The following is a 27,872-nucleotide window of genomic DNA, read 5'->3' as shown; positions in this document are numbered from 1 at the left end:
CTGAGCCTCCAGGGAAGTCCCATAACTTTTTTTTTTCCTTCCCATAACTTTTCTTAAAGAAGGACCCATCTTATTTGTTTTAGGGCCCATCACACTTGGGGACCCCCCCCATCAGCAGCCTCCATTTTCACAGATTAACCCACCTAGATTCTTTCCTCCCTCCTCTGAGGAGCCGGAGAATGTTCTGAAAGGATGCAGCCCCCTCAGCCCGTGTTGAGGGGGCTGGGATGGGGTCCCTGGAGGAGCTGGTGAACATCTGAAGCTGCTCACTCACTCATTCAGTGCACACTTATCCAGCTGTCTCGTGTCAAGTGCAGCTCTGGAGGGGAGAGGGGTCAGGTCTTTGAAGGTAGATAGCAGGTGGGCCACCAGGAAACTCTCTGGTGGGGAGGGACTCACACCCCAAGCAGGGCCTCACATTTACTGGGGAACTTGAGGGCTATCTTAGGGCAGGCTCTCAAGATACCAGGTGTCAGGGAGCCCAGAAGGAGCATGGGCCCTAGGGTGGACCAGTCCTGTCACTGGGATGTCAGTGGGGGGCGAGGGGTGAGGTTGAACAGAGGGCACACAGGACCATGTCTGGGGTATCACTGAGTAGGGGCGCTAATCTGTGTTTGGGGTTTCAGAAGATGGTGAAATCACCCTGCTGTGGACTGAACTGTTTTTTTGTTCAGTCGCTCAGTTGTGTCCGACTCTTTCTGACCCCATGGACTGCAGCACACCAGGCTTCCCTGTCCTTCACCATCTCCTGGAGCTTGCTCAAACTAATGTCCATCGAGTCAGTGATGCCATCCAACCATCTCATCCTTTGTCATCCCCTGCTTCTCCTGTCTTCAATCTTTCCCTACATCAAGGTCTTTTCCAATGAGTCACTCTTCCCATCAGGTGGTCAAAGTATTGGAGCTTCAGCCTTAGCATCAGTCCTTCCAATGAATATTCAGGGTTGATTTCCTTTATAAGTGATTGGTTTGATATCCTTGCAGTCCAAGGGACTCTCAAGAGTCTTCTCCAACATCACAGTTCAGAAGCATCAGTTCTTCGGCGCTCATCCTTCCTTATGGTCCAGCCCTCACATCCATACATAACTACTGGAAAAACCATAACTTTGACTACATGGACCTCTTTAGGCAAAGCAATGTCTCTGCTTATCCATAGGTTGAAGCCCTACTCCTCAATGTGACTGTATATGGAGACAGGCCTTTAAGGAGGTGAAAGTGAAAGTGAAAGTCCCTCAGTCGTGTTGGACTCTTTGAGACCTCATTGATTATACAGTCCATGGAACTCTCCAGGCCAGAATACTAGAGTGGGTAGCTTTTCCCTTCTCCAGGGGATCTTCCCAACCCAGGGATGGAACACAGGTCTCCCGCGTTGCAGGAGGATTCTTGATCAGCTGAGCCACCATGGAAGCCCAAGGAGGGTGATTAAAGTTAAATGAGGTTATAGGGTGGGGCCCTGGTCCCAAGTGTCTGGCTTCTTCTAAGAAGCAGACACCAGAGCTGCTATCTCTCTCACTCCTTTGTCCCCCAGGTGAGCTCACACCAGGAGGCAGTCTCTGCAGGCCAGGAAGATGGCCTCCCCAGGAACCGAGAGAGTCAGCATCTTGACCTTGGGCATCCAGTGTCCAGAAAGAGATAAACCACCGTCTGGACGTGTTGACCCAGACACCCTGAGGGGCCACTGGACTGGCCGGACTTCTCTCTACTCTCCATCATCCGGTGGTTTTCTTAGATGCACAGGTTTAGTGAAGGTCCCAGGGACAGCTCGCCCTGTCCAGTTCCAGGATCTGCAGTTTATTAGGGGCGACTTGGGGGTGCTGCTTCCGCTCTGACCTTAGTTTCCCCATTTGTGAATCAGGGTGGCAGCGGGACTGGCCCGACAGAGACTCACCTCCCCCAGGATAACGGGAGGGGGGGGCGGGGCTGGGGTCCGGCGTCTTGGAGGACTGCCTTTCCAGGGGGTGAGGGGCGAGATCTCTGGTGCTCCGCCCCTTGGTCTCCCGAGTCGCACGGAACCTGGGACTTTCAGCCGGAGAGGAGTGGGAAGCGCGAGTGGGCAGCGGGGGCTGGGGGAGAGGATCTAGGCGGGTTGTGGGCGGGGCTGTGGGCCGAGGAGGGCGGGGATGGGGCGGAGCGTCTGGGCGGGGACGGGCTGTGGGCCGGGGTCCGGGCCCGGGGGTGAGCCGGGGGCGGGACGAGGCCACGGTAGGAGGGATCGGGTCTGTCCGGGCGGTGGGCGGAGTCGGGGCTGGGGTCGGAGCAGGGGGCGTGGCGGAGGTGGGCCGCCTCTCCCTCGCCGGGCTCGGCGTGCACTGGGCTCCCCGCGCCGGGGCGGGTGTCTGGCTGGACGCATTCAGGCGCACAGGACTCTGCGTTGCCCTCCAGCGCGGGCTCGAAAGTGGGGCCCTGCCCACCTGCGGCGACCTCGCTCTCTGCGAGACCGGGCGCGGCACCTGTGGCTGCGCCCGCCGCGTCCCCCGGGCCATGGCGCACGTGGAGGAGACGGCTCCGAGCTCCCGCCTGGGCCGCCTGTGAGCGCGGGACCGTAGGAGGGACCCGGCGCGGCGCCGCGGGCACTATGCCTTTCCTTCCGGAGGCGGGGGCGGCCGGGCGCGCGGTGGCCCTCGCCCTGGTGCTGCTGCTCCCCGCAGTGCCCACGGGCGCCGGCGCCCTGCTCCGCCTGCAGCCGGGGATGTGAGTAGCCGGAGCGGGCGCGGGAGGCTGGAGGGACGTTCGGAGACCCCGAGTCTTGGGCGGCTTTCCCCCCGGCCCCCTAAGAACCATAGGCTCTTTGCCTTAACTAGGCAAGGGGAGGTTAAGAGACAAGGGTCGGGGGTTGGGTCTGGGGGAGCCTCCGTGGTAGGGCCACCCGGCCTCTCCCCTTCCCCTTCCCCTTCCTCTCTGCCTGAACTCTGACCGCGGGTTTGCACGTTGGGAGGAATCGGCGCCCCGCGAGGTGAGGGAGTCTGGGCAGGTCTGGCCGAGCAGCTTGGAGAAGGCTTCCTGCAGCCTGTGCCCACTTCCTTCCAGAACCTGTCTCCTGGGGCCGGGATCCTGTGCCCAGGCAGGGAGCCACTTGGGCTTGGTTTCTGTATTAAATACGCGGGCTTTGGGGCTGGGAGACAGGAGAAGGAATTCAGTTACAGAATGGGCAGGAAGGAGGGTCAGGGAGCCAGCCTAGATGAATTTAATTTTGAAAGATGATTCTCCAGCGGGCCGTTTAGCGGTCTCTTTTAAACAGCAAATTGATCCTTGTGTTGGCCTCAGAGGAAAACTGGTGCGAAGTGAGCCGGTCTGGAGGAGGAGGGTGGGGGGAGGGCCTGATGGCGCCCCCGTGCTCTCCGCAGGGTATTGTGCCTGGGGCCCTCGGAGCTTGGAAAGGCTGCTGAGGGTCTGCAGGGGGACTGCCAGGGGCCTAGGCGGGGCCTTCCTGTGCGGGGCTCCGCCCGCCCTGAGGGCTGGGTGCACCTGGCTGTACTGACGGAAAGGACAGGCTTCCAGGCAGAGCTGGGGAGGGGGCAAATCCATGACCCCAGGACCCCGGGGTCTTGCTTTACTCCAAGAAAGGAGATTTCTCAGTGGCCTTTTAAAGGAGCATGGTCTGGGGTCTGAGCCTCGACTCGCCACATGACTTCTACCCTGACGTCGCTCTTTGCTGTGACCCCAGGGAGTTTAGTTTGTCCAGGGGAAGGGGTGGCCTCAGAAGGGATTAACACAGGGCCATTCGGCCGCTCAGCCTGCCTGCTCTTCACGTGGTCAGCCCAGGCTCCCCAGAATCCCAGGGTGGTGGTCAGGGTGGATGCTGAACATGGAGGACTCCGCTCTTAAGAGGGGCTTAGGCCCCAGTGGGCTGGTGGGGACCGCTGGTCACCCTTCCCCGGCCCCGGGGAGTGAGCCTGTCCTGTGAGGTGTGCCCATTCAGCCAGGGCTCACCCAGGCCTGGGAGGGCTCCCAGCGGGCGGAGGACTGCAGGAGAGTTCAGACTTCCTCCCCGCCCACTTTTCCCAAAGCCTCTTCCTGGCCCCTCACCTCTGCTCTTCAGACCCTTCAAGGCCCCGCCCACCATTCCTCCTCCTGGGGAGCCTCTCACTTGTGTGTGTGAGGGGTGGCTGCCCTCTGGGGCCTGTGCCCATGTTTCTTGTCCTGGCGCGCAGTCACTTCATTCTCAGATGCCCCCTGTCATGTTGAGTTCCTTGCTGCCTGGGAGCAGACCTTCCCAGTCGTGTCTGTAAGCACCTGCCACCTTCCCAGACCCTCGGTGGGGCCATGGTGGGCGTGCTGGCTGGCTGAATGATTGTAGGTGCTCTTTTGCTAGACTTCTGAGAAACCTTGTGAATGGGCCCATCCTGCAGCTCATTCTGCCCAGAAGGGAGGCAGGAGCCAGTGGGCTCTTGGAGGACCCAGAATTGACTCCTTGCTGCCTGCACCCTAAAAGGGGGGCCTGGAGAGCAGTGAGGGCCCCAGAAGGTCCTGACTCCTGTGTCACTTCCCTTCACTGGCAGCTCCATCCTCCCTGGCTGGCTCAACAGCCCCGTGGTGGGTCTGTGGGAAGGTGAGGCGGGAGGATGCTCTAAGTGGGGTTCCCACTGACTGGTGGCTCCAAGACTCTGGGGACCTGCAGGGGTGATGTGGCTGGTCCTTTGGTCCTTGCTGGCCGACGGGTCCAGATTCCAAACCAGCCAATGCTTATTTATTTTCTCACTTACATCTCTGAAGTGAACCTCTTCTGCTGCGGAAAGATGCTAGCCTTTCTCCCCAGGGCCTGGGCTGACTGCCAACAGTGTGCAGGGCTGGTCAAGACAGGGCTGTGGGAGCAGTGTCTGGGCACAGGGAGCTCCGACCTACCTCAGCCCGAGGCTGCAAAGCTCGGAGGAGGCATCTTCTCACAGCCTTGCTTCCCCAGGGCTGGAGTTCTCCGGGCAGCTGTGCTAGGAAAATGTCCAGTACTCCAGAATCAGCTCATTAGACTGACCCCTCCCACCTGGAGAGGGACAGGCCCTCTAAGCTCAAGTTCCCGCTTACAAGCGACTCCTGAACCCACTGGCCCTGAGCACTGCAACGGCCCCCATTCACTGAGGCTTCCTCCAGCCATTTGAAGGCCCCTGCTCACCAGCCAGGGAGCTTGAAAGCTGAACTGTATTTTCAGTGGCCTGTGAGCAACTCCCAGTCACTGGGCCCTGCCTCCCTGCCTCTCCTGGGGGCAGAGGCCGTGCTGGGTGGAGGGAAAGGGCAGGGAAGGGGCACACCCCTCACCAGCTGCCCCATGCGAGGCCAGGCTGTGTGTTTGGTGCTGGGCGTGAGCTTGACGTTGCAATCATTTGTCCATTTGTCTGGTGGGAGGACCTGGGTCTCTGAGGGTGGTCTGCCCGGGTCACAGCATCCTTGGGACCTCAAGGCTAGACCTGGGCTCGTCCAACCTCAGAGCCCCGAGAGTCCCCTCGTGCATACTGCACCCAAGCCAGGAGGCCACTAAAAAATGGAGCCTGTAAAAACAGACAGGACAGAGACACTTCTCAGCAACCCAGCCCCCTCCTAGACCCGAGGATGTGTGCAGTCAGGCTTCCCCAGTGGCGTGTGCATGGTTGGCTCCCTTGCCCCGTGTCCCGGTTTCGTCCTCACTTCTTCACCCTGGCGCCTTGTTCTTGGGGCCAGGAACTGCCCACCCCGGAGGGATGTATCTCACGCCTACCCTCATCTGCAGCTCCAGGAGCCCTGCTCTGCCCTGGGGAGCAGATGGCCCAAGCTGGGATGAGCACCGCCCCCTACAAAGCTCTGCTCACTTTGCAGTTGAGGAAGCACCTCCCTTCCCCGAGATGGGCAGTGGGTTCCTTTCAGGAGCAGAGGGGCCTGAGCGTGGACTCCTGCTCGCCCTGCTCCTCAACATCAGTCTTTTCTGTGCCTCCTCCCACCTGCCTCTTTGTTTCCCGCTCTTCCTTTCCTCCCCCACCCCACTTCCTCCCTCTTTCCAAATGGAAAAGCCAGCTCCGCTTGTGTTTCTGAGGTGCCGGAAACTTCCCGGAGGAGAAAGTCGTTCCAGGCTCACCCCTCCCTTGAACAGTTTTCAGTGAGCAGTAGCCAGGCGGCCTGCCTGCTGGCCTCGGGGACCAGAGTCACGCAGGGGCCTCGGGGGGCAGGGCAGGGGGCAGCGGACGGGAGAATGACCAGAGCAGATGTGCCTGAAGGGCTGCCGTGCCGCCTCGTTGTGGTCATCCTGCTGGTCAGCAGCAGCCTACGTGGCTGAGGTTTGAGGGGGAGGCTTAGAGGCGGCCCTGTGCATCCTTTTTCTCCTGAATATCCATGCCCTCGAGGCTGGGCCTGTGCAGGCCTGGGGTGGGCACCGGGCTGGGTGCCCTCATCTGGGGCCTGGCCTCAGGTCTGGACAGCTGGACCCCCGAGAATGAGTGTGCAGGGGGTTGGAGTTGGTGACACGGTTGCTGACCGTCTGTCTCTGTCCCAGGCCCCACGTGTGTGCGGAGCAGGAGCTGACCCTGGTGGGCCGCCGCCAGCCCTGTGTGCGGGCCTTCAGCCGCACAGTGCCCGTGTGGAGGCCAGGTTGCGGGCGGCAGGCCTGGTGTGTCAGCCATGAGCGCAGGTACGTACAGGGGTCCCGAGGCCCCATGTGGGGGTGGAGGCTCGGCTCACTCCCGCAGCAGCATGGAGTGCAGGGAGGGGGTGGTGTTGCCAGGGCGGGGTTGTCCTGGTCCCAGGACACAGCCCCCCCCCCCGCCAGTGTCCCACATCTGAGGTCAAGACCCCTGACGCTGCCCTTGGGGTGTGACCACCACAGAGGCTATTCCCAGACTGTACACCCCTGCTCAGTGGCCACCTGGGGCCTGGTGGGTGGGGGCAGACCCCGTGGTGAGGGGGCCTGTAAGGAGGAGGAGGGGACCCTGCAGGGAGAGGTGCTGGCCATCCATGCAGGAATGTGAAAGCGGGGCGCCCAGCCTGCCAAGGTCCCACCTGCAGGCGGCTGTTGCCTGCCCCCAAGCCCATGTGAAACCTCTATTGCTCAAGATTTTATTTCAAAATCAAGCACAGGGAGTGTCTTTGCCTACCTCTCCTCTTCTGGCAGGTTCTGGAATCTGCCTGATTGCAGAGCTGGGTGGGGCAGGGTGAGAAAGGCCTTCCGTCCCTCCTCTCCTCCGAGGGGGTGTGCGGTCCAGCCTCTTGGCCAGGTCTTCAGGACATGAACCTGCTGGGTCTGCCCAGGGGAGCAGGGGGCGCGACCTTTGTTGTAAATGTTTGCTGTCCCATCACACATGTGCAGTTCTCACTGTGGTTCTCAGCTGGGGGCGGTTCGTCTCCCTCCCAGGGCCCTCGCGGCGTCTGGAGAGTGTGAGTTGTGGAATCTGAGCTGGGAGGACGGGGCAGGTGGAGGCAAGGACAGACCCTCTACCACGGCGGTCCCGCCTTGGGCTCAGGAGGGCCAAGGCTGGACCCTGCCAGCCAAGGGGAAGTCAGCCTGTCATTTCCCCAGAGACGTGCATCTTGTAGTCTGTCCTGGCCCCATGTGTGTGTGGGTGCAGGTGTGTTTGTAAAACAGGAATGAGGTCACATCAGCTGCATCCCCACCCCCCACAGCTTTCCGGGAAAGGGCACTATTTTGGAAGCAGCCAGAAGCGCTCTGGTCCCTGGGCTGGAGGGTGGGTGGGTGGCCGTGCTGGGGAGGCTCCTGTGACTGGCCATTTCTCCGGGTTGTCCTGGGAAGGGTGGGTGCAGCGTTTTCAAGGTGACTGGTGCCTCAGCTTCCTGGCGGGGCACCTGGGCACTGCTGGGGAACATCCATCTGCTGGGGGGCCGTGCTTCCTGGTTCTGGGTCCCGGTTTCCTGGGAAGGCTCAGGAGGGGCTCTGGATCCTTTCCTTGCACTGCCCAGCCTGGTGTCTGGGACCCCACCCCCTGAAGCCCAGCAGGGCCACCCCCAGGTCCCGAGGGAGCAGTGTGGGCCCCTGGCTCTGGGCTGGAGCCGGGGCGCAGCTTCCTCTGTTGGGCTGTCTCACTCCAGGTTAGCACGGGCCCCTCCCTACCTCAGTGCCCATGGCGGTCAGTGTCCTGCAGGGTTTCCTGGGGTTATTGCTGAGGGTATGTGGGGGTCCCAGCCTCATTTCGACTCTGGAGGGCTCCCTGCCTTGTTAATGTGTCCTGTCCCCTCCCACGATGCCTGCGGCAGAGGCCTCCAGGTCAGCTGTGGAAGGTTTCCCAAATGCATCGTCCGGCTGGCCCTCCCATGGCTGTGGAGACAGTGGCCAGTCTTGAGGAGGCTTCCGCGGCTGGCCCCACTCCTGTAAGACCCCACAGAGGCTCTGGCTTTACTGTGTTGAGCTCCCAGCCCTCCCTCTCCCTCTACCAGACCAGCGTCCAGCCCTCCTTGGTCCACTGTTATGTGACCAGCCATGGGCCAGGCCACACATGTGACAGCTCCGTGGTGGCTGCCATTTCTCCTGCAGCCACAGTGATGGCTGTGTCTGATTCCTGGGCTGGTGGGCCTGCTGTGTGGCCCTGGCGGGACTGGGTGGCGTGGCATGGGTCTGCGTTCTGGCCCAGAGCAGGCGAGGCTGTGACGACACCTGAGGGGCTGGACGAGGGATCTTTGCCTGTGTCCCCTCAGTGAGCATTTCCCCAACAAACCCAACACAGGCTGCCCCAGGGTGGGGAAGCTTGTGCTGTGTGCTCCCCAGGGGCACGAAGGAACAGGTGGGGAGGGAGAGGATGCTCAAGCATGAAGCTTACACGTGGGCCCCCACCAGACCCCTCCCCCACCATGCTGCACTGGGGCCTGGGCTTCTTGGGGACCACACAAGGTGAGGAGTGGATATCAGCCTGGTAGCCATGTCCCCCGTCCACCCTGGTCTTGCGAAAACTGGCTCCTGGCCGTGGCTGGGGCCCATGTGACTGTCCCATGCGAGTGTCCCATGTGAGCTGCAGCAGGGGCTGCAGTCTGACCCGCTGTCTCCAAGGGTCACTAGCTTTAGGGGCCATTGGGGAGGGTGGCCGACCAGCCCGGTCACTGGGAGGAGCAGCACATAGCCCAGGGAGCGGGTAAATATTTACGGCAGAAGGGTCAGTCTGCTTTGCCAGACATTGTCCGTGCCGTGGTAGGCCTCTCTCCAGGCAAGTGGTTTCATGTCCTGCCAAAGTGGCGTTTTGCAGACTCCCCTGAGATGCGTGTACACAGTCATGTGCACGTGCTCACACTTCCGGGAAGCAGCCCTAATTGGTTTGAGGGTCCAGGTCCCCTTGGCGACCAGGGGCTTCCTGCTGCTCCCAAGGGCCGGAAAGAGCAAGCTGGGTGGGGCGGGGGGGTGTTGTTTCCTTGACCTGGAGCTGGCAGCCCAGGCCCCCACGCCTGATGCCCCAAGGGCCCTGGAACCAACTAGGCCAGGCCCCAGGCAGCAGTCCTGCAGATGGCAGCGGGTTGGGGTGCTGTGCCTGGAGGTCGCTCATGCAGGGTGGGCTTGGAGGCTGAAGGGGGGAGTTGGGGTGGCTCCCCCAGAAGGTGGGTGGGGTGCAGCAGATCCTTGGGTTGTTGGTCTCCAGACGGGACGCAGGAGTTGGGGTGTGGCTTGAAGGAGGAGCGCTGCAGGTGGGGGACAGTCTGATGGACTGAGTAGGGCCAGGGCACCCCCAACCCTGCCCTCCAGCTTCTACTCCAGGTTCATGGTTGCAGGGGAGTCCCAACATGGGGGAGGCGGGCCCTCTTGGGCTACTCCCCCCAAGCCTGCCTGCCGTGGGGGCTGACAATACAGAGCAGAGGTTGGGCTGGACTGGCAGAGGGTGGCCCTGAGTGGCTGGGCTTCCAGGGACCTGGAGGCGCAGGTGGCCGGGGGCAGCCTGTGGACTTGGGATAGGGACAGATGGGAGGCCCTTACGCCTTGGGTGAGGCTGGTCCCTCTCTGACTTGGGCACCACCTTCCTTTGGCCACTCCCTGTGCCAGGCCCCAGGCTGGCTGGATCGGCTGCCTGCTTCCAACTCCTGGAAGGACTCTGCCCCTCTCTGCTCAGCTTTTGTGAGGCCATAGTGGTCCCACTGGAGCAGGAACCAGCCTTGGACCCAGGGAACCCTGGTCTCTAGAGCACCCTCCTCCAGGAAGCCCTCCCACCTGTCCCTTCTGACCTCAGTGCCATGTGCTGAGCACACTTGGGTCCTGCTGCTGCCCACAGATGCTTGACCCTCATTGGCCTGTCTCCCCGGCTTAGCCCTTGGGCCCGTCCCCAGGGACATCCCAGGACCAGCCCGCCGCCTGGCTCCTTGGTACACCGGGGGGCTGGGAGCCTGGGGCATGGCTTGGCAGCACTGGGCACCTCAGCCCATTTGGTCATCCCAGGGGCACTCTTACTCCCAGGCTGGGCACTGAGTCTGACCCTCAGACCCTCGCAGACTGGCCTGGTGATGAGAGCTGCATGCGAGGCATGATGCCCGTCCCAAGGTCGCTCAGAGCCGGGACCACCATGGGGGTGAGAGGGAAGGGGTGACGTGTCGCCCTGCTGCTGGTTCCAGGATGGCTGTGCCCCCCCAGTGCCCCTCATTTATGTGGCATGGCCTCGGGAATACAGACTTTCCACTCACCTCCGTGCCCTGACCTGCTTGGCTGTGAACTGGAGACAGTGGGGGAGTCGGTCTGGGAGATGAGGTGTTGCGGGAGCCAGAAGCACTGGGTAGAAATGCCTGCAGCCTGGTCCCTCAGTGGTAAAGCTCCCCTCTCCCTTCTCTTCTAGAACTGTCTACTACATGGGCTACAGGCAGGTTTATTCCACGGAGGCCCAGACGGTGTTCCGGTGCTGCCCGGGGTGGAGCCAGCAGCCAGGGAGCCAGGGCTGCCTCTCCCGTGAGTGTCCCCCACCCCCGCTTCCCCCCTGGAGGCTACCTCCTCAGTCAGTCTCCCAGGGGTTGGTCCCGCTGCCACACGCAATGGAGCATCTCACGGTTGCAGGGGAGACTTCAGAGCCACTGGCTCAGCCACTCTGCTCCCCAGAGGCTGCTCACATGAACGAATGGAAGGGCAGGACCAGCGATGCTTGTCTGGCCTGATGCTGCAGGAGCTGTAGAGAGAGTTGGGGCTTGTGGAGGTGCAGAGCTGGAGGGCAGGGGGCCGTCTGCGCGGCACCAGGGAGGGGCCAAGGGTGGCTCCAGGGCCATGTCTGGGTGTCAGTGGGCTCAGATGCCCCTGAGCTTGGTTTGGGGTTGGTGTTATAGAGCGTGAACCCCTTGCCCACCTGCCCCGGGTGCCCACACCCATGCCCTGCTCTCTGGGTCCTTCTGCTGCTCTGCCCGGGGCCTGGGCAGTGGGCAAGGAGCTCCGTCCTGTCCCTCCATCCCCTCGTGGGCGCCCTGGGCCTCAGTCTCCTCTCTGCTGGATAGAATGTCAATCCTGCCTTCCTCAGAGAGAAGGGTCCTGATGGACACGGAGGGAGAGGTAGCCCCCAGGTGTCTGCACAGGACCACAGGCAGCCTGCATTGCAGACACGGGGACTGGGGGTCCCAGAGGTGGGGCGGGAATTGAGTTCTGATCCTTGCGGGTGGCTGTGAACCTCTGCTTTGTAAATGGGACGGGCGGGGCTGGAGTCCAGCTGCCGGGGGTGTTGGGGGAGGGTTCCTGGTCTGCAGGTGTGGGCACAGGCGGCCGGCCGGTGAAGCTGCCAGGGTGGGAGGAGGCAGCCGTCCTCCTGAGAGGTTGGCCCACAGATCGGGCAGCCCCTGAAACAGTGCTGGGGTGTCCAGACAGGGTGAGATCGGGCTGCACCGTGGAGGGTGGCAGGTTCGTGGCTCCTCACGGCACGGGGGTTAACGTCGGGTGGGCCGCCCTGTGACTGGGGTGGAAACCAGACTTCCGGGGTCGTGTCCCCGCCTGTCCTCCGGCCCCTGGGGGTCCATAAACAGGAGCCACAGATGTGCTCTGTCGACTCCAGCAGGAAAGGGGGAAAGTAGAGGATGTGGTGATGTTTGTCCAGGAGAGGAAATAAGTAATTCTCTCCAGGAAGGGACGGGGGGAGAGGACCAGACGCGCCTTGAGGGGATGGCGTGGGGGCAGGTGGTGCCGGCCAGCGGCCCTTGGAGTGTGGGGAGCTTCCAGCTCTGATGGCTCTCCTCTCTGTGGCTGTCTGATCACAACGGTGACCTGTGCGGAAGAGGAAGTGGGGTCTAGGTCTGCGTCCCCTGGGTTTAATGGAAGGGACTTGGGTGTACCAGTCGTGGCCAGCCTGGGGTGAAGACTTCTGGCCTTGGCTTCCTGGGTAGGGGCAGGGGAAGGGGCAGGTGAAGGTTTGCACAGCAGTGTCCCACAGTTGTCATCCATTGCACCCCTGATCTGGAGCCCAGTGACCCTTGGTGTTACCTATGTCTTGGAGTGACCATCCCAGAGTTGGGTGGAGGGAGTGGGAGGCCCCAAGGGCCGTCCAGACCCCTGGAGTCCCGCTGCAGAGACGGTCCAGTGCTGACCATTCAGAAATGGGGGGCCAGCATTGGGTTGGGTCCACAGCACCAGGAGCTGCTAGTCTCAGCTCCAGCCTGGCGGGCCCGGCCTGTGGTTCTGCCTGTGCCCGCGGCCAGGATACTCAAGGTGGCCCTACCCTGGCTGGCTGGCAAGAGGAGGATGCAGCTACACCACTTGGGGATCAAGGGTTGCTGAACCAGCCCAGGACTAAGGGGCCCCCTTTGTGGCTTCTCAGTGCGGGGAGGGGTCTCAGCGGGGATCCTCCCAAGGCAGGCTGGGCCGTGCCTCTGGCTAGGGGCAGGGCTGGGGTGGTGGAGAGGTGGGACGCATCTCGCTGGCTGGGTCAGGCCCTGAAGGTCCAGGTTGTCACGTCAGCCAGCAGACACAGGACAGGGTCCCCACGTGTACCTTGAACTTGAGGCTTTTGCTTTCTTGGTTAGTTTTTAAATATTCATTTTTAGGGCGGGGTTTATTTATTTATGTACCTGGCTTGTATCTGTTTGCTTTAATGATCCAGGAAGAGACCTGTAATCTGGCCTCTTGGGACACTCACTTGTCGCCCTGGCGTCTGGGTGGCCGGCGTGTGAAGGGGCAGGGAGAGAGCTGGGATCCTGCCCCTAGCACCAGCTCATTGGTACACTTATTCATTTTTTTCATCCATTCATTAATTCAATTTATGCTCAGCTGATCTGGAGCACTGAAAGTTCAGGGGGACTGGGTTAGGGTTACAGACAATACATGCCCATGGGGGTCTCAGGCCTGTAGGCGACTCAGGTCTGTGGTGAGGCCGGCTGCTGCTGGCAGATGCTGAAATGACCCTGATGTGTGAGGATGGGCAGACCAGGCCAGCCAGATGGGCACTGGTGTTGTGTGGAGTGACTGGAGCCAGAACAGGAGGAAGTTGGGGCAGGGAGGAGGAGGAAGGAGGAGAGGTGGGTGGCCAGGGCCTTTCTCAGTTGCCCCATGCTGTGGCTGAGCCCCTGGGGTCCCTCTTCCTGTAGTTGCTCAGGCCTGGTTTCCCAGCTTCATAGGGCCAGAGCCTTCCCCATGTCCTTTGTGCATTTCACACCCGGGGCTCTCATGGGGGGACCTGGGGCAGGTGCAGAATCGAATCAGGCACCCATCTTGGAGTGGCGGGACCCAGGGTCCCTACAGGTGCCGGAGCCCCCAGCCCCAGGGAAGCCCTGCCTTGGGGGTCAGGTGAGAGTGGGTGGCTGCCTTCGTTCCCCTCTTGGCCACACGTCAGCAGGCATCAGGCCAGCAGATGGGGTCAGGGTCGCCTCCGAGATCCTGCGAGTGGAGGGGCCGGTGATGAGGGGCCCCTGGGGTCCACTCCTCTGGCTTTGCCCCCACCCTCCCCCTTTCTCCTGTCTATCTGCCTCATTCTTTCTCGACCGTCTCCCCAGTCTAGCCTCCTCAGCACCTTCCCTCGTATCCAGTCCAGGCTCTATGCAGTTAGGGGACCCTGAGGAGTGGGCAGGTTGGGGCAAGGCCCTGTGACGCTGACCCCCATTGGTCCTGCCCCCTCCATCGGCCATGGATATGACCTGGAAACTTGGCTTGTGTGACAAGCTCAGGTCCTCATGGTGTTCATGCCGGAGGACAACAGGAAGCTTCTAATGTTCGGTAGAATTTCTCCAAGATCCACGTGGCAGCAGGTGTGACCTGGAGGTGACTGAAAAGGAAAAGTGCCAGCTGCGGGGTGCCTGATGGCCAGGGCCTTCCCCAGGATCTGTGGGCCCCAAGCATGTGTGCCCTGGGGGGCAGCTGGGCTCTGCTCTTGGGGTGCCTGTCCTCTTGTTCGATGGCCTCTGAACTGCACCTCCATCCCAATCAGATGACAGATTTTGCTGGACCCTCCCCATGTTTCTGCCATGGTCACCCTGGGTCCTGGCCATCCTTATTGAGTGCTCAGAGGAGGTGCCTGGCCTGGAGCAGCTCAACCTCTCAGACCCCTGAGTGCGGACCTTGAGATGGAATGGGTGCCGAGAAGACCATGCTAGGAAGACCACCTGTGGCTCCATCTCGAGCTCTGTCTGTGTGGGCTGGGCTCAGTTCATCAGAGGCTGCAGGACGGAGAAGCAGGGCCCGAGGAGGGGCTGGGGACCGCACCAGCTCTGTGGATGCCAGGAGCTCTGGGAAAGGGATGCTGTGGTCCAGGAAGCTCTGTGTCAAGTACACTTAAGTAGGTTCTGTTTTTGCAGGACTTGTCAGAGCCTTTAATACAGTAGTGTACACTGCAGTTTGCTGACACATGCTGTGTAGTGTTTTCCTAATGAATTCTTTCTTTAAAAAGGAAGAAAAAAAAAAGCCGAAAGTCAAAGTAATACAACAGTGTCCCTAAAGCACGTACTGGGAAGTATGCTGGTGATCCATTCCCAACAAGCATCTGTAGAGGCTGACAGAGTGCCTGGCGCTGCTCTCGGGTGTGGGAGGGGCTGCGAGCAGAGGTGGCTTCTGGCCCTCTTTTCCTGGAACTCGCATCCTGTGCAGAGGGAGAGGAAGGAAGAAAGGAACAGTTTCCATGCCAGCAAGTGGGGATGCTCCAGAGAAAAATGAAGTGGGAAAGGGCCCACGGATGGGAGGTGCTAACTTAGTGGGTGTCCAGGAGGCCTCTGTGTCCAGGGTGGGGGTGGCCTGTGTGATGTGAGTGCTGGGCCTTACTGGTGCCCAGGGAAGAGCCCCACCGCAGAGGGAAGGGCAAGTTCGAGGCCGTGGGAACTGGGCAGGGCTGAGCCGTTGTCCCCACCCCAGGAGCCCAGCCCTGGGTCTGGATCTGTGCCTGCGGCCTCAGCCCCTACAGCCAGGGCCACAGGGCAAGCCCTGGCTTGGCACCCCTGTGTCCAGCTCTCGAACTGCCAGGCAGGCCTCTCTTCCCTCCCGCCTCCTCTGTGGTCCGCGGCTGGTCGGGGCTGTAGGGAAGGAGCTGCAGGGAGGCGGCCCTGAGTGCCCCCCGACCCCTGAGGCGGGGGCTTCCTCAGCTTCCGGTCTCTGGCCTTTGCTTGTCCTTTCCCGCTCTGGCTGCAGCATGGCAGCCCTGTGCCCACCCCACGCCCAGTGGGGGAACTTACAGAGCTGGTGCCCTGGGTCTCCTGTCCCTGGTGTGGACCGAGGTACTGGGGGCGGGGCGTGTTGTCCTGCTGTGTCCCTGGCACCCCAGGTCTCTCCACACCATGCATCACACCTGGACTGGCCCGGCCCTGTGCCCAGCATACGTTTACACACACACTCACATTTGGGCCTGCAGCCCACCCAGAGGAGCTCACCACACAGCCTCACATACACACATGTGTACACACGTTGTGCCTGGGTTTATTCACACGCGTGCGACCTACTCACATGGGCAATTACATCTGTTGACTCAGGTGTGCACCCATGCTCATGATCACACATGTGTATGCACACTTGTGTGCATGAACTCACACTCCCATGAGTGCCCAGACACCCACACACGTGCTCTCACGGGGGCATGATGTGGTGGGAAGCACAGGCGATGAGACACGGAGGTGCCCCCATCACCAAGGGCCCAGAGCGCTCCGTGCGCCCAGGGGAGCTGGGACCAAGTTCAGCTTCTGGAAGGTTCTGGGTGCACAGCCCCTCCCCGCCGACTGCCTTCGGGAACGTGGGCGTGGTGGGGGCAAGGAAGGAGGCTGCCCTGCCCAGGTGTGCTCTCAGGGCTCCTGCAGCCCAGGATGGGCCTGGAGGGGGCAATGGGCTTCTGCTGTCATCAGGGCACCTCAGCTTCTCACTTCTGTTGACCACACACTAGGTCCCAAAGTCTGTGGCTAGCTTGTGCCAGGCCTGCTGTCATGTGGGGGCCCTGGGAGTGGGGCCTGACCTTGGTTAGAGGGAGTCTGCCCACCTGTCTTCTGGGATTCCCCTCTCCCCCATGTGGTGGGCGCTGGTCTAGGCACAGGGCACTGGGGAGCTGGCCTGGAGGGCGTGCCGCTTCCTTGGGCACTTGGAGCCTGAGTGCCCAGCACCGAGCTGAGGTGACTCCCTCTCTGCAGCAAGGGTCCTGGCGGGAGAGGTCGGGCGGGGCATGTGATCTGGGCCCCGAGCCCTTGCCAGCATCGGGTGGAAGGCTGGCAGGAGCAGGGTCAGAGGGACAAGGCAGGAGGGCTCAGGCCAGCTCTGTCCCCTGGACTCCCAGGGAAGTGACCTCCCTTCCCGAACCACTGCCAACTTGAGGTGGGCGCTGGTTCCCATGCCTGCCCGCCTGCGCATGGGCAGCTCTTAATCAGCAGCTGGGATGAAGCTGAGGAAACGCTGCCCTACAGCCTGGGCGATAAGATGGGAGCCACCCTGCCTGCCCGTGACCTTGAGCTGAGCCAGCCTTCCCTGCGGGGTCTCTGGGATGCAGGCGAGTGCTAGCTTGCAGGGCTGGCTTCCAGAACCGCCTTCAGTGACCTCGGCATGTGGGCGGGTGGCGTGGCAGGCCGGACAAAGGTGTCAGTCTGGGTCACCCTGTCCTGCCTCTGGTCACTCAGGTTTCCACTAGCCCCTCTGGGGGCAGAGGGAAGGAGGCTCAGGCTCAGCCAAGCCGAGGTCCAGAGTGGTGGTCCGGGGGCTGAACTTGCAGAAATCAAGCCCTCAGAGAACAGCCAAGTCCCATTTCCAGGGTCAGCCCGTCCCGGGACAGCAAGGCTGGGGCCGCCACAGCCAGTGGAGTTGAAGTCTGGCCGGGCCCGGTGTCCCCACCTGTCCCAACGAGAGGAAGGGGCTGGCGTCAGGATGCCACGGACGATGCCTGGACGTGGTGCCCTTCCCTGGGGACTGTGCTCCCCAAATCTGTCCTCCCATTCCCGGGCCTGGCCAGGATCCCCCTCAGAACTGGACACCCTAAGGATCCTCCCAGCCTTTGGTGTTAGGAATGCGGGCAGATCCACCCAGCTTCACCCCAAGGCAAAGGCCTGGTCAACGTCTCTGAGCCTCGGCTCCCTGTCTGTAACCTGGTGGGATGGTTCCCCCTCCCTGTTCAGATGGTGGCCCTGGACCTGAGCTGCTGCGGGGCCGTGTGCATCTTCAGCTCCAGGTGATTGTGTGGGGGCAGCACTCTGACAGTGTGAAGGGTCCGTGAAGATATTGCATTTGACACATGGCAGGGAGCTTAGCCCACATTTCCAACCGACAGATGAGTATCAGGGCTGAGACTTAAATGTAGGTCTTCAGAACCCGAGCTGCCTTGCCCTGCAAAGGCATCCGGGTGGGGTGTGGGGAGGCAGCGGGGGTCCCAGCAGGGAGGATAGCGTCCTCCAGCCTTGGAAGACGCTGCCGCCTGGCAGCAGCAGACCCTGTGGGCACAGTGCTCCCCCACCCACAGCTCACATCCACCTGCTCTTGAGTTTCTCACGCTTGTGGGTTCTGACAGTTCCTCCCAGGGTCCCTGAGGGTCCTGTGGGTTCAGCCATGCCGACAGTGGTGAGGGTGGTCCCCAAGCTGACCCCCTGCTGTCACCCTGGCACTCAGTAGGTGCTGCTAAAATTCATTAAAAAGTATGGGCTTTCCAGGTGGCAGGCGAATCCACCTGCCAAGCAGGGGATGTGGATTTGATCCCTGGGTTGGGAAGATCCCCTGGAGGAGGAAATGGCAACCCACTCCAGTATTCTTGCCTGGAGAATTCCATAGACAGAGGAGTCTGGCGGGCTACAGTCCATGGGGTCGCAAAGAGTTGAACACAACTTAGCAACTTAAACAACAATGTTAAGTATAAGGCAGATTTGGTACTTAGCAATCTGTAAACCATTTCCAAAGCATCCATCCTGCGTTTGTTTAACACCATGCATGGCTTCCCTGGTGGCTCAGCAGTAGAGAATCTGCTTGCAATACAGGAGACGTGGGTTCGATCCCTGGGTTGGGAGGATCCCCTGGAGGAGGGCATGGCAACCCACTCCAGTATTCTTGCCTGGAGAATCCCATGGACAGGGGAGCCCAATGGGCTATAGTCACAAAGAGTTGGACACAACTGAAGTGATTTAACACACACACACACACACCCTGCCTGCTAGCGTTTGAGCTCTGTGAGAGCAAGGGTCATCAAATTGTTCATTCATGTATCCCGTGTGTCTGTAATATTAATAGTTTCCTTTGTGTAGTAGGTACTCAGCAAACACTAGTCAAATAGATGAATCTATCCGAGCCACTGATGGGCTTCCCAGGTGGCTCAGTGGTAATGAATCTGTCTGCCGATGCAGGAGACCTGGGTTTGATCCTGGAGTTGGGAAGATCACCTGGAGAAGGAAGTGGCAACCCACTCCAGTATTCTTGCCTGGAGAATCCCCTGAACAGAGTAGCCTGGTGGGCTACAGTCCATGGGGTCACAAGGAGTCGGACACGACTGAGCACTTACAAGCCACCGCATGGAGCTTTTACGTTTTTCTTTTCCACGTGTCCCATGGGTCTGTTTTCCTACCTACCTGCTCTTCCTACACATGGCTCCTCTCTCTTGTAGAGGAAAGCAAATATCCTGATACGAAGCCATGGTCTATGGCACCTGAGCTCCATTTCCACAGCTGTGCTGTGAGTGTCGCCTGTGGTCTTCCTCACCTTTGGGGAGTTTTCTTGAGGGGGGGTTGAGTGACAGCAGGAGGAGTGGGGGGTGCTCCTGGGGGTATCCCTGACCATCACCCACCCAGGGGAGGGATAGGGACCCACGGGTGCTCCACCATGCTGCCCCGTCCCTTTGCTCTGGGTGCCCATCCTGCCATGAGGGGGATGTGCCCAATGCCACCCCATGCCACCCAGAACCCCCGGTCCCAGGCTTCTCTCTGTGGTAACCCTGTCTTTCCAGCATCCTATGAGCCTGAGGGCCACTAGGAGCACCCTTCTCAGTTTGGGTGCTTTGAGCACCTTTGTTTTTAGCTTTGAGCACCTTTGTTATGAAGCCTTTTCTTTTTCCTGTCTGAGGATGCACTGCCCTAGACATCCCTTGTGGATCCTGAGCACCTGCCTTCCCCTGAGGGCCTCCCTGCAAATGACTCTCACGTCTCACTTGGCCTGCCATTTGTCTCTTTCCTCTTCATTCAACAAAGTTTATGGAGCACCTTAAAAGTGTTGGCGTGTTGGTGGCACCAAGGGAGGTGATGGTGCTGGAGATAGGCTTGTGCCCTGCTCCCAGGGAGCCCAGGACTGGGTGGGAGCTCAGCTGTTGCCCCTCTTAAGGGCTGGTACACACAGAGGTACAGTGGCAGAAACCGCAGGGCGCTGTGGGCGCTGATTTGCCTGGCAGCTTGGGAAGAAGGCTTGGGGCTTCCCTGGTGGCTCAGACAGTAAAGCATCTGCCTGCAATGCAGGACGCCCGGGTTCGATCCCTGGGTCGGGAAGATCCCCTGGAGAAGGAAATGGCAACCCACTCCAGTATTCTTGCCTGGAAAATAACAGGGACAGAGCAGCCTGGCAGGTTACAGTCCATGGGGTTGCAAAGAGTTGGACACGACTGAGCGACTTCACTTTCTTTTCTTTCTTTCTTTGGGAAGGCTCCCTGCGGAAGGGACCTATTGTCCAGGCACACAGCTCTCAGGGTCTGACAGGTGTCTGTGGGGCTCTGTGCCAGGTCGATGGGAAAGCCACAGAAGGGTTTTCAGCCAGGGGCCCGTGATCTGATTCTTGCCATGAAGGAACACCATGGCTGCACCGTTGAGAAAGGACAGGGGTGAGTGGGACCGGCTGAGAGGACTCCAAGGGTATACTAGAGGCGGCTTTGTCCAGCCTGATGATGGAGAGAAGTGTGGACTCCAGGTGCATGGGAGGTGGAGCCGATGGGCTGTCTTTGGATTGGACCTGGGGCGAGAGTGAGGCTAGCTCCCCGTTTCTGGCCTGAGCCCTTGGTGGCTGTGATGCTGTGTCCAGGTCAGGGGAGGGGGCGTGGGAGCAGGGAGTGGGGTGAGCAGGGAGTGGGGTGCTGCCTCCCTCTGACCTCCGGAACTGACCATGGAGGTGGGCACAGGCAGGCAGGGTGCTGTCTGCGGGGGCCCCCAGGCTGGGCATGGACCTGGCAGAAACTGTAGCGGCTCCTGCAAGTGGGCAGAGCCCTGGGGTGAGCTCCAGCCTGGACACTTGGTTCTCCCACGACTGGAGGGGTGGCGCATCGTGGTGGTTTGAGGCTGAAGGTCTTCAGGACGGTGAAAACTTCTTTAAGATGTGAAAAGTAAACACAGCTGGCTTCCTTTCCTCCACAAAATCGCCCAGGTCCACAGGTTTGGGGCCCTCAGCAGTGGGAACTCTGGTGCCGCACGGCCCGAGTTGGCCCCGTGCCTGGACTTACCTGTGTGGGTTCCAGGGTCACCATATGCTTCCTCCTGCTCCCCCACAGCACTGCCTTGTCCCCCAGCCCCTACTCCCACTGCCTTTCAGAAATCTCGGAGTTTACCAGGTGTGAGGAGAGCCAGCTGGGACCCCGGCAGGGTGGCCCAAGAGGAAGGATCCCTCCAGGGCTGGGACAGCGGCCCGGTTATGGGACAGAGGAGGAAGAAGACGCTCCCTGAAAAAGACCTGTGTCTCCCTTGGCCAGTCCTCCTGACTCTAAGCCAGAAAGCCCTGGGCTCATCTGTCCTGGGCTGGTCTCTCGTGGACTGGTCCCTCGTGGACTGGTCCCTCCTCAGCGGCTGTGTGACATGGGGCCATGTGCTGCATGTCTCTGAGCCCCGGTTTCCTCATCAAGGGCAGCGCCTGGTCCAGGGGGATGCTCAGACCTGTGTGCCCGGCCGGCGTCCCTCCCCTCAGGGTCTCCTGCCCCCCAGCTTCTCTCCCTGGTGGACCTGTGGGTCACGCCGGGCTCTGGGGTGCCTGGGGAGTGTCCAGGCCACTGTTCAGAGTGTCCAGTCAGCCAGCAAGCACCCTGACATCTTTGGACTCAGGGCCTGGCTGTTGGGGTTATAGGGATGCGGGCAGAGCCCACCTGCCCTGGCCTTGCCCTCCCCTGTGTGGATGTGGGCGGGGGGTGGCTGTAGAGCCAAGAAAACTCATGCTGAAGCCCCTGGAGGCACACGGTCCAAACTGCGGTAGGGTCCTTTCTGTGACGGGGCTGGGACTGGACCTGCCCTTCTGTCCAGGGCCCCTGCCTCTTGAGCCGGCTGCTGCCTCCTCCATGCAGTGGCCTGGCGCTGGAGGGGGTGGCTCAGTAACCCCAGGCTACCCCCAGGCAGTGGGTTTAGGTGGAAACACAGCTGCCCCCAGGGTGACTGGTTGGGTCCAGCTGGGGGTGGGGTGTTGGGAGAGGGTCTGGGAGCAGGGAGTCTCCTCTAAAGAAGGCAGGGGAGGCTGGCTGCTCGCAGCCCTGAACTTCTGCCTGGACCCTCTGTTCTTGCTCTCTCAGGGCCTGGGCCAACATCGCCCCTCCTCGGGGGTGGGACCAGTCTGGGCATTTCCACCGATGGGATCTTGCAGGGAGGGGGCCTCAGCCAAGCTCTCAGCCTCTTTCATCTGTGGGCTGCACCCCTCACTACCCACCCTCCTTCCACAGCAGAGTGGGGCCAGTGAACCATCTGGCTGTGGGACCCTTCCCCAGAGCCCCCACGTGGTTCCAGGGCTGCAGTGGGGGTGTGGGGAGCTGTCCTGTCTGTCCAGAGTCTGGGTCCTGTCCAGGCCTGAGGCCTTACCTTGTGGGGAGACTTAGGGACCTTGTGTCCTGGCAGTGGACCGGGGATGCCCCCAGGCCCCTGCCCCCCTCACATGCCTTCTCCCTCCCTCCACAGCCGTGTGCAGCTCCGGCCTCTGCTTTAACGGCGGCCATTGCGTGTCCGGCTCAGCCCAGCCGTGCCGCTGTCCCCCTGGATTCCAGGGTCCTCGCTGTCAGCATGGTGAGTGGCGCCGCCTGCAGGTACTCCATGCTGGGGAGTCTCTGATGGTTGGGGGTGGGGGGGTCTCCGGTACCCTGACCCTGCTCCCTCAGCCCCCCTAAAGGTGTTGAAAGGAGGGGCGACCCTGCGACCCCCTTTCTCATGGATGCCTCTGCACCATCATCATAGTCTTCCCCGTCCAGTAGCGCCCTCTGTGGGTGGGGGACAGTGGGCATGGAGACAAACAGGCATGAACCAGGGTCCCTGGGTCAGCTGGGAAGTGGCTTGTCTCAGGGGTCCCCGAGTTGTACCCCCACCTGCCAGGGGCTCTCGTGTCCTTCGTGTCGGAAGTTGGGGGACATAGAATCCTACCCTCACGCCTGCAGACTGGAGCCTGACCCACTGACGATCCAGCCCCCGGAAATGTCCTGTGGGGACGCTGTGAGTGTGGATGAGCTTAAAGCAGGTGCTGGGAATGGGGGCAAGGGCGACAGAAATTTTATAAAGAAATACAGATGAGTACATGAAAAGTCGTCCAAAGAACCTACAGACATCCCCCTAATTTCCTGGCGTGAGTCTCCCTGGTGGTCTTCTGCTTTGTTTGAGTTACTTACCTGACTGTGTAGCTCGCAAGTACTGCTGGAACAGGGCATGGAGCTGTGGCCGCCGTCGAAATGAAACACTCAAGATGATTTCCACTGCTTTGAACTTGCTTCTGCTGAGCAGCTGGGGGCCTCTTCCCCATAGATGCTGGGGCGTACATCCTGTGATGCGCTTTAAAGCTCTGGATGCCAGCAGGCAACCGGAGGGAAACCAGGAAATCGTGGGGGATCGGGGCCCCCATTTGTAGGGGAGACCCCCGTGCTCTTGCTGTTCCCTGTGATTCACGTGTGTGCCCCCAAAGCAGGGCTGAAAGCGGGGGTCCTGGGGAGGTGCTGGGTCTGAGTTCTGAGCCGGGCACTGGTGCCCGGGGTGCTGGCATCGTTGGAAAGAGTCGGGAGGCTCTGACTGCTCGTTGAATGCCCTCTGTGAGGTGGAAGGTCCTGCTTCCTGGCCTCTGGGTGCTGGAGGGCTGCTGTCCAGCCACGGCGTGAGGACCAGTGACTCCCCTCCAAGCGCTGGGGTCCTGCCGCGTACCCTGGACCATCAGGGCTCCAAGCCTCAGTCAGGCCTCCACGTAGATTTAGAGCCTGAGCACCTCTGTGGGCTGGACAGAGGTGACTCCACCCCACGCCAGTGCAGGCTGGGGTCCAGGCTGGGGTGCAGGGGTCCAGCTGCCATGCATCACCTCTTCTCAGGGTCTTTCTGATAGCCGCGGGTGGTTGGGCTTTCTGATAGCTGGGCTGTGTGGTCAGGGCGAGAGGGACATCTGGCCTCTAGCTGCTGTGAGGTGGTCCCTGGGACTGGGCTGTGCCTTGACAGTCAGCAGCCCCGGGATCCCTACTGCCTAGGGAGGGCGGTGAGGAGGTGACTCTGCAGTGTGGCCTGTCCTTGGCCTCATCCTCAGGAAGCAGCCAGGACACCTGTGCCCCTGCCTCCGGACCAGGCTTTCTCTAGCCCCCTCCCCTTCCGGCATGCTTTCTGGGGCCAGCAGTCCTCCCACCACTCCTGCCCTGACACTCTTTCCGATGCCCAGCCCTAAACATCACTGATGGGTGCTCCCTTTGTCCTGAGCAGCACCCCCCTTTCTGTGAGACCTGACACTTGGCCTCCTGGGTACCAGAGTGTACATGGCTTGCAGGAGTGAGGTGGGTGGGGGGCTCGTCATCCAGCAGGTGCTCTGCAGCCAGCCGGGGGCCCCCTAGGGCAGTACCAGCCTCTGGGCTGGGAGACCCACACTCGGTGCTCCTGGTGGGGAGGGGCCCGTGATCACAGGCTCACACACTCGCTGGTCTCTTGGAGTCTGGGCTCCAGGCTTGGCTTTGCCTCCAGAGCATCCCTGCTCCTGTGGTTACTTGGGGATGGCCTCTCCGGGTGGGGGCACCTTCCCATCCCTTCCCACAGTCTGCCTGCGTCACTCCCTTGAGCTCTAGCCTCGGCTGCTTCGTGGAAGAGGAATCTAATGTCAGGGAGGTCTGGCTGCTGCTGGAGCCCGGTCCAGCCCAGTGATCACCTTGAACCTTCTGGCCACGCCGTCTCTGGACACGGTGCTGGCCCTTGTTGGGGGCGGAGCCTTGTTGAGATCTGGTTGGGAGGAGAGGGCCAGATCCCCAGGACCCCTCCCTGCCCACCTCCCAGGCCGGAGCATCTGCATGGGGCAGGGTGAGGGGGCTGGCCTGTGACAGCCCGTGGCCCTCCAGGGTTGGGGGCCTTCCTGGGAGAATGGCCAGTTGTAGTAGACAAAGCTGGAGGGTGGCTCCTGGGCCTCCTCTTAGGATACTATCTCCTGGAAGAAATATCTGGTGTGCAGAGCAGGTGTGAGGTCTGGTGTGCAGACTTGGTGTTCAAGGTTTGGTGTGCAGGGCTGAGTGTGCAGGGCTGGGTGGGCAGAGCTGGTGTGTAGGACTGGGTGTGCAGAGCTGGTGTGCAGGGTGGGTGTGCAGAGCTGGTGTGCAGGGTGGGTGTGCAGAGCTGGTGTGCAGGACTGGGTGTACAGAGCTGGTGTGCAGGGTGGGTGTGCAGAGCTGGTGTGCAGGACTGGGTGTACAGAGCTGGTGTGCAGGGTGGGTGTGCAGAGCTGGTGTGTAGGACTGGGTGTACAGAGTTGATGTGCAGGGTGGGTGTGCAGGACTGGGCTGGGTGTACAGGGCTGGTGTGCAGGGCCTTTGAGCAGGGTTGGTGTGCAGGGCTGGGTGTGTGCAGACCTGGTGTGAGGCCTGCACCCCCTGCAGGGCCACCCCGTCCCCTTCTGGTCCCTCCACGCTGGGTTTGGAGCCGGCAGACCTGAGACCTGGCACTGTTGGGCATGTTACTCACCCCCCCAAATATAATTGATTCCAGTTTCAAAAATAAAAGCCATATTTTTTTCTGGTTTCCCAAATACTCTCATTTGAACAAAAGAGTAGGGGAGGAAGAAAGGAACTCTGCTGATGGTGGGGAGCAGGGCGGGAGGAAGAGCCCTTCCCCTGCCTGGTACCCCTCCCCTCACCTTGGGCCTGCCTGCCCACCTCTGCCCGCCGCCCCCTCCCCTCCCTGGAAAGCTTCCTGCAGGAGCCTCAGGAGCACAAAGGGAGCCTGTGCTGGCGGGGCCTGGAGCTGGGGGTGGAGGCCGGGGCAGCACAGGCCCTTGGTGCAGTCCGGCCCAGGGCGGCTGTCTGTCCAGGGCGACTGTCTGTCCAGGCTGGGCATTTCATCATCCTGATGTGCCTGTGGGCCTCAGGGTAACGTGCCAGACTCCAGCTCCCCTCTCTGTTTAGTGGGGATGGAATGAGGGGATATCTGTGCAGGTCCCAGGCATCAGTGCAGGGGAGGGGCAGACTGCCCTGGCAGGGTGGTGGTGACCTTTTCTCCCCAGAGGTCTGGCCACGAAGGGACCTAAGGGATGATGGGGGTGTGGGGAGGGTGGTGATGGTCCCTTGTCCTGGGGTCCCTGCACACAGGATGCCTGAGCTTCTGTGGGCGATTGGTGCCCATGTGGCCTCTCCTTTGGGGTAGCCGGAGGTCAGGACGTCCCCCAGGACCACAGGCCTCCTTGCCCTGAGAACCAGCACCTTCGGGTACCCCGACCCTAAGTGGGCTCCAAGGATCCTATCATAGCATCTGTTCCATCAGCCCAACTAGGAACGGTTTCCACCCTCTGAAAATACAGCTTTGTCCTCCCTCTGCACCCAGAGTACAGCTGGGTGCGGCTTGGAGTGAGTGATGGCAGAGGCCCCTCCCCCCCATCCCCCAGATCTGCTGTGGACAATCTTGTCATAGCCAACTGGCCTTGAATCTTTCAGGAAAAACAGGCAAAAAGAGTATGCTTTGGAACACTGTTGTTCAGTCACTAAGTTGTGTCTGACTCTTTGTGACCCCCATGCACTGCAGCACACCAGGTTCCTCTGTCCTTCACTATCTCCCAGAGTTTGCTCAAACTCATATCCATTGAGTCAGCAATGGCATCCAACCATCTCGTCCTCTTTTGTCCCTTTATGCTCCTGCCGTCAATGTTTCCCAGCATCACAGTCTTTTCCAATAAGCTGGCTCTTCGAATCAGGTGGGTAAAATATTGAAGTTTCAGCTTTAGCATCAGTCCTTCCAATGAATATTCAGGGTTTATTTCCTTTAGGATCGACTGGCTTCATCTCCTTGTCCAAGGGACTCTCAAGAGTCTTCTTCAGATTTGGAAGCATCAATTCTTCTGCTCTCGACCTTCTTTATGGTCCAGCTCTCACATTCGTACATGACTACAGGAGAAACCATAGCTTTGACTAGACAGACCTTTGTCTGCAAAGTGATGTCTCTGCTTTTTAATACACTGTCTAGGTTTGTCTTAATTTATCTTTCTCTAGTATCATAAATAGCTGCTGGTCATTTCTTATGACCTGGTCTCTGCTGACCTCAGAGAAGGAAAGCGGACTCCGGGGTCCAAGACCCGGGTAACTTCTAGGTACTTCTTGGTTCAAGAAGCTTAGGTCCTGGTTCTCTCTGGGCCTCCATTTCCTCACCTGTAAAGTGGTCAGATTGGGTCCGTCTCTCAGGCAGTTCTAGGACTTGGTCCTGGGTCCACGGAGCTCTCAGGGCGCCATTGCTGACGTGCTACAGGATAAGTGGTCTGGAGGGCTTCCTTGAGAAGGTGGGCCTGTGGGCTAAGGAAGGCTTGGAGGTGCAGTTGGGGCCAGATGGCCTTTCCAGGTAGGAGCAAGGCAGGGGCAGAGGAGCAGAGTGGAGGGAAGGAGTCGATTTGGCCCAAAACTGGTGGGGACAGATGGCAGAGAAGGTTCAGCCTGGAATCAGAGACTTAGGGTTCCCCTCTGAGCTGGCTGGAATGACCTGGAACCCGGGGAGGGGCAGCCCTGGGGACCCAGGCTGGCCTGTCCCTCCCCCGGTCCCCTCTCTGCAGGGGGAGGCATCCGTGGTCCTGCCTGGAGCCTCAGGCCCAGGCCTCCCCCTTTGAAGGAAGGAGCCTGATCCCCACAGGAGCAGGGAGTGGGCGGGCGGGGTCCTGGGAGTGGCCCTGAGTGGCTTTGGGTTCTTGAGGGGGAGGCCCTGGTCTCTGCCAGGAGGCTGCGGGAGCAGGCGGCTCCCCCCAAGGGTGGTGGGGTGAGAGGCAGGCCCACGAGTCCTGAGCTCCTGGCCTTGGCTCAAGAATGACTTTGTTTCTAAACTGGGATCATTGATGAATGGAGAGGAAGCCGCCCCCGGGGCTGCCCTTCAGTGGTGCCCACTGTATCTGAGGGTGGGAGCCTGACCCCTGGCCCGAGGTCCAGACACCGCCGAGGGCTGCTCTTGGCCACCGGCCGGGACCAGGCCTGGGACCTGGCTTTCCTCTGCCTGACGGGTGTATAGAGCTGCCAGCTCCCCCAGGCCCCTTGCCCTGCTCTGCCCTCCCCTTGCCCCCACTCTGGTGGGCACTGTGGCCTTTGGCTCTCACACACGCCCGATTTAGCTACACTGAACCCTTCCTTTGAGGACAGTTCCTGAAATCTCCAGGGAGATTTGCCCACTCCCTGCAGGAGCTGGCGCTGGGTGTCTGCTGGTGGCTACGCTGCTTGGGGTGGGGCTTGTTGGGATGAATGGAGGGGGTGG

General features: G+C 60.7%; 1 protein-coding gene across 3 annotated transcripts in view; it reads left to right on the top strand.

The window, feature by feature from the left end:
• The first annotated feature begins 2,264 nt into the window (after positions 1 to 2,264).
• The window catches only part of MEGF6 (multiple EGF like domains 6), a 100,913-nt gene continuing 75,305 nt past the window's right edge, over positions 2,265 to 27,872 (top strand). For all 3 annotated transcript variants that reach the window (XM_081493101.1, XM_081493100.1, XM_081493099.1), the window contains exons 1-4: positions 2,265 to 2,690; positions 6,454 to 6,588; positions 10,712 to 10,821; positions 22,119 to 22,223. In XM_081493101.1, the coding sequence (XP_081349227.1) occupies positions 2,575 to 2,690; positions 6,454 to 6,588; positions 10,712 to 10,821; positions 22,119 to 22,223 (466 nt within the window). In that variant the 5' untranslated portion in view covers positions 2,265 to 2,574. The remainder of the gene's footprint in view (positions 2,691 to 6,453; positions 6,589 to 10,711; positions 10,822 to 22,118; positions 22,224 to 27,872) is intronic.

This window comes from Giraffa tippelskirchi, chromosome 5 (genome assembly GCF_054371585.1).
Source record: "Giraffa tippelskirchi isolate mGirTip1 chromosome 5, T2T-mGirTip1v1.2.pri, whole genome shotgun sequence".
NCBI classification, from domain to species: Eukaryota; Metazoa; Chordata; class Mammalia; order Artiodactyla; family Giraffidae; genus Giraffa; species Giraffa tippelskirchi.
The sequence above is the reverse complement of the archived record's forward strand: the minus strand, read 5'-3'. Positions and strand labels throughout refer to the sequence as shown.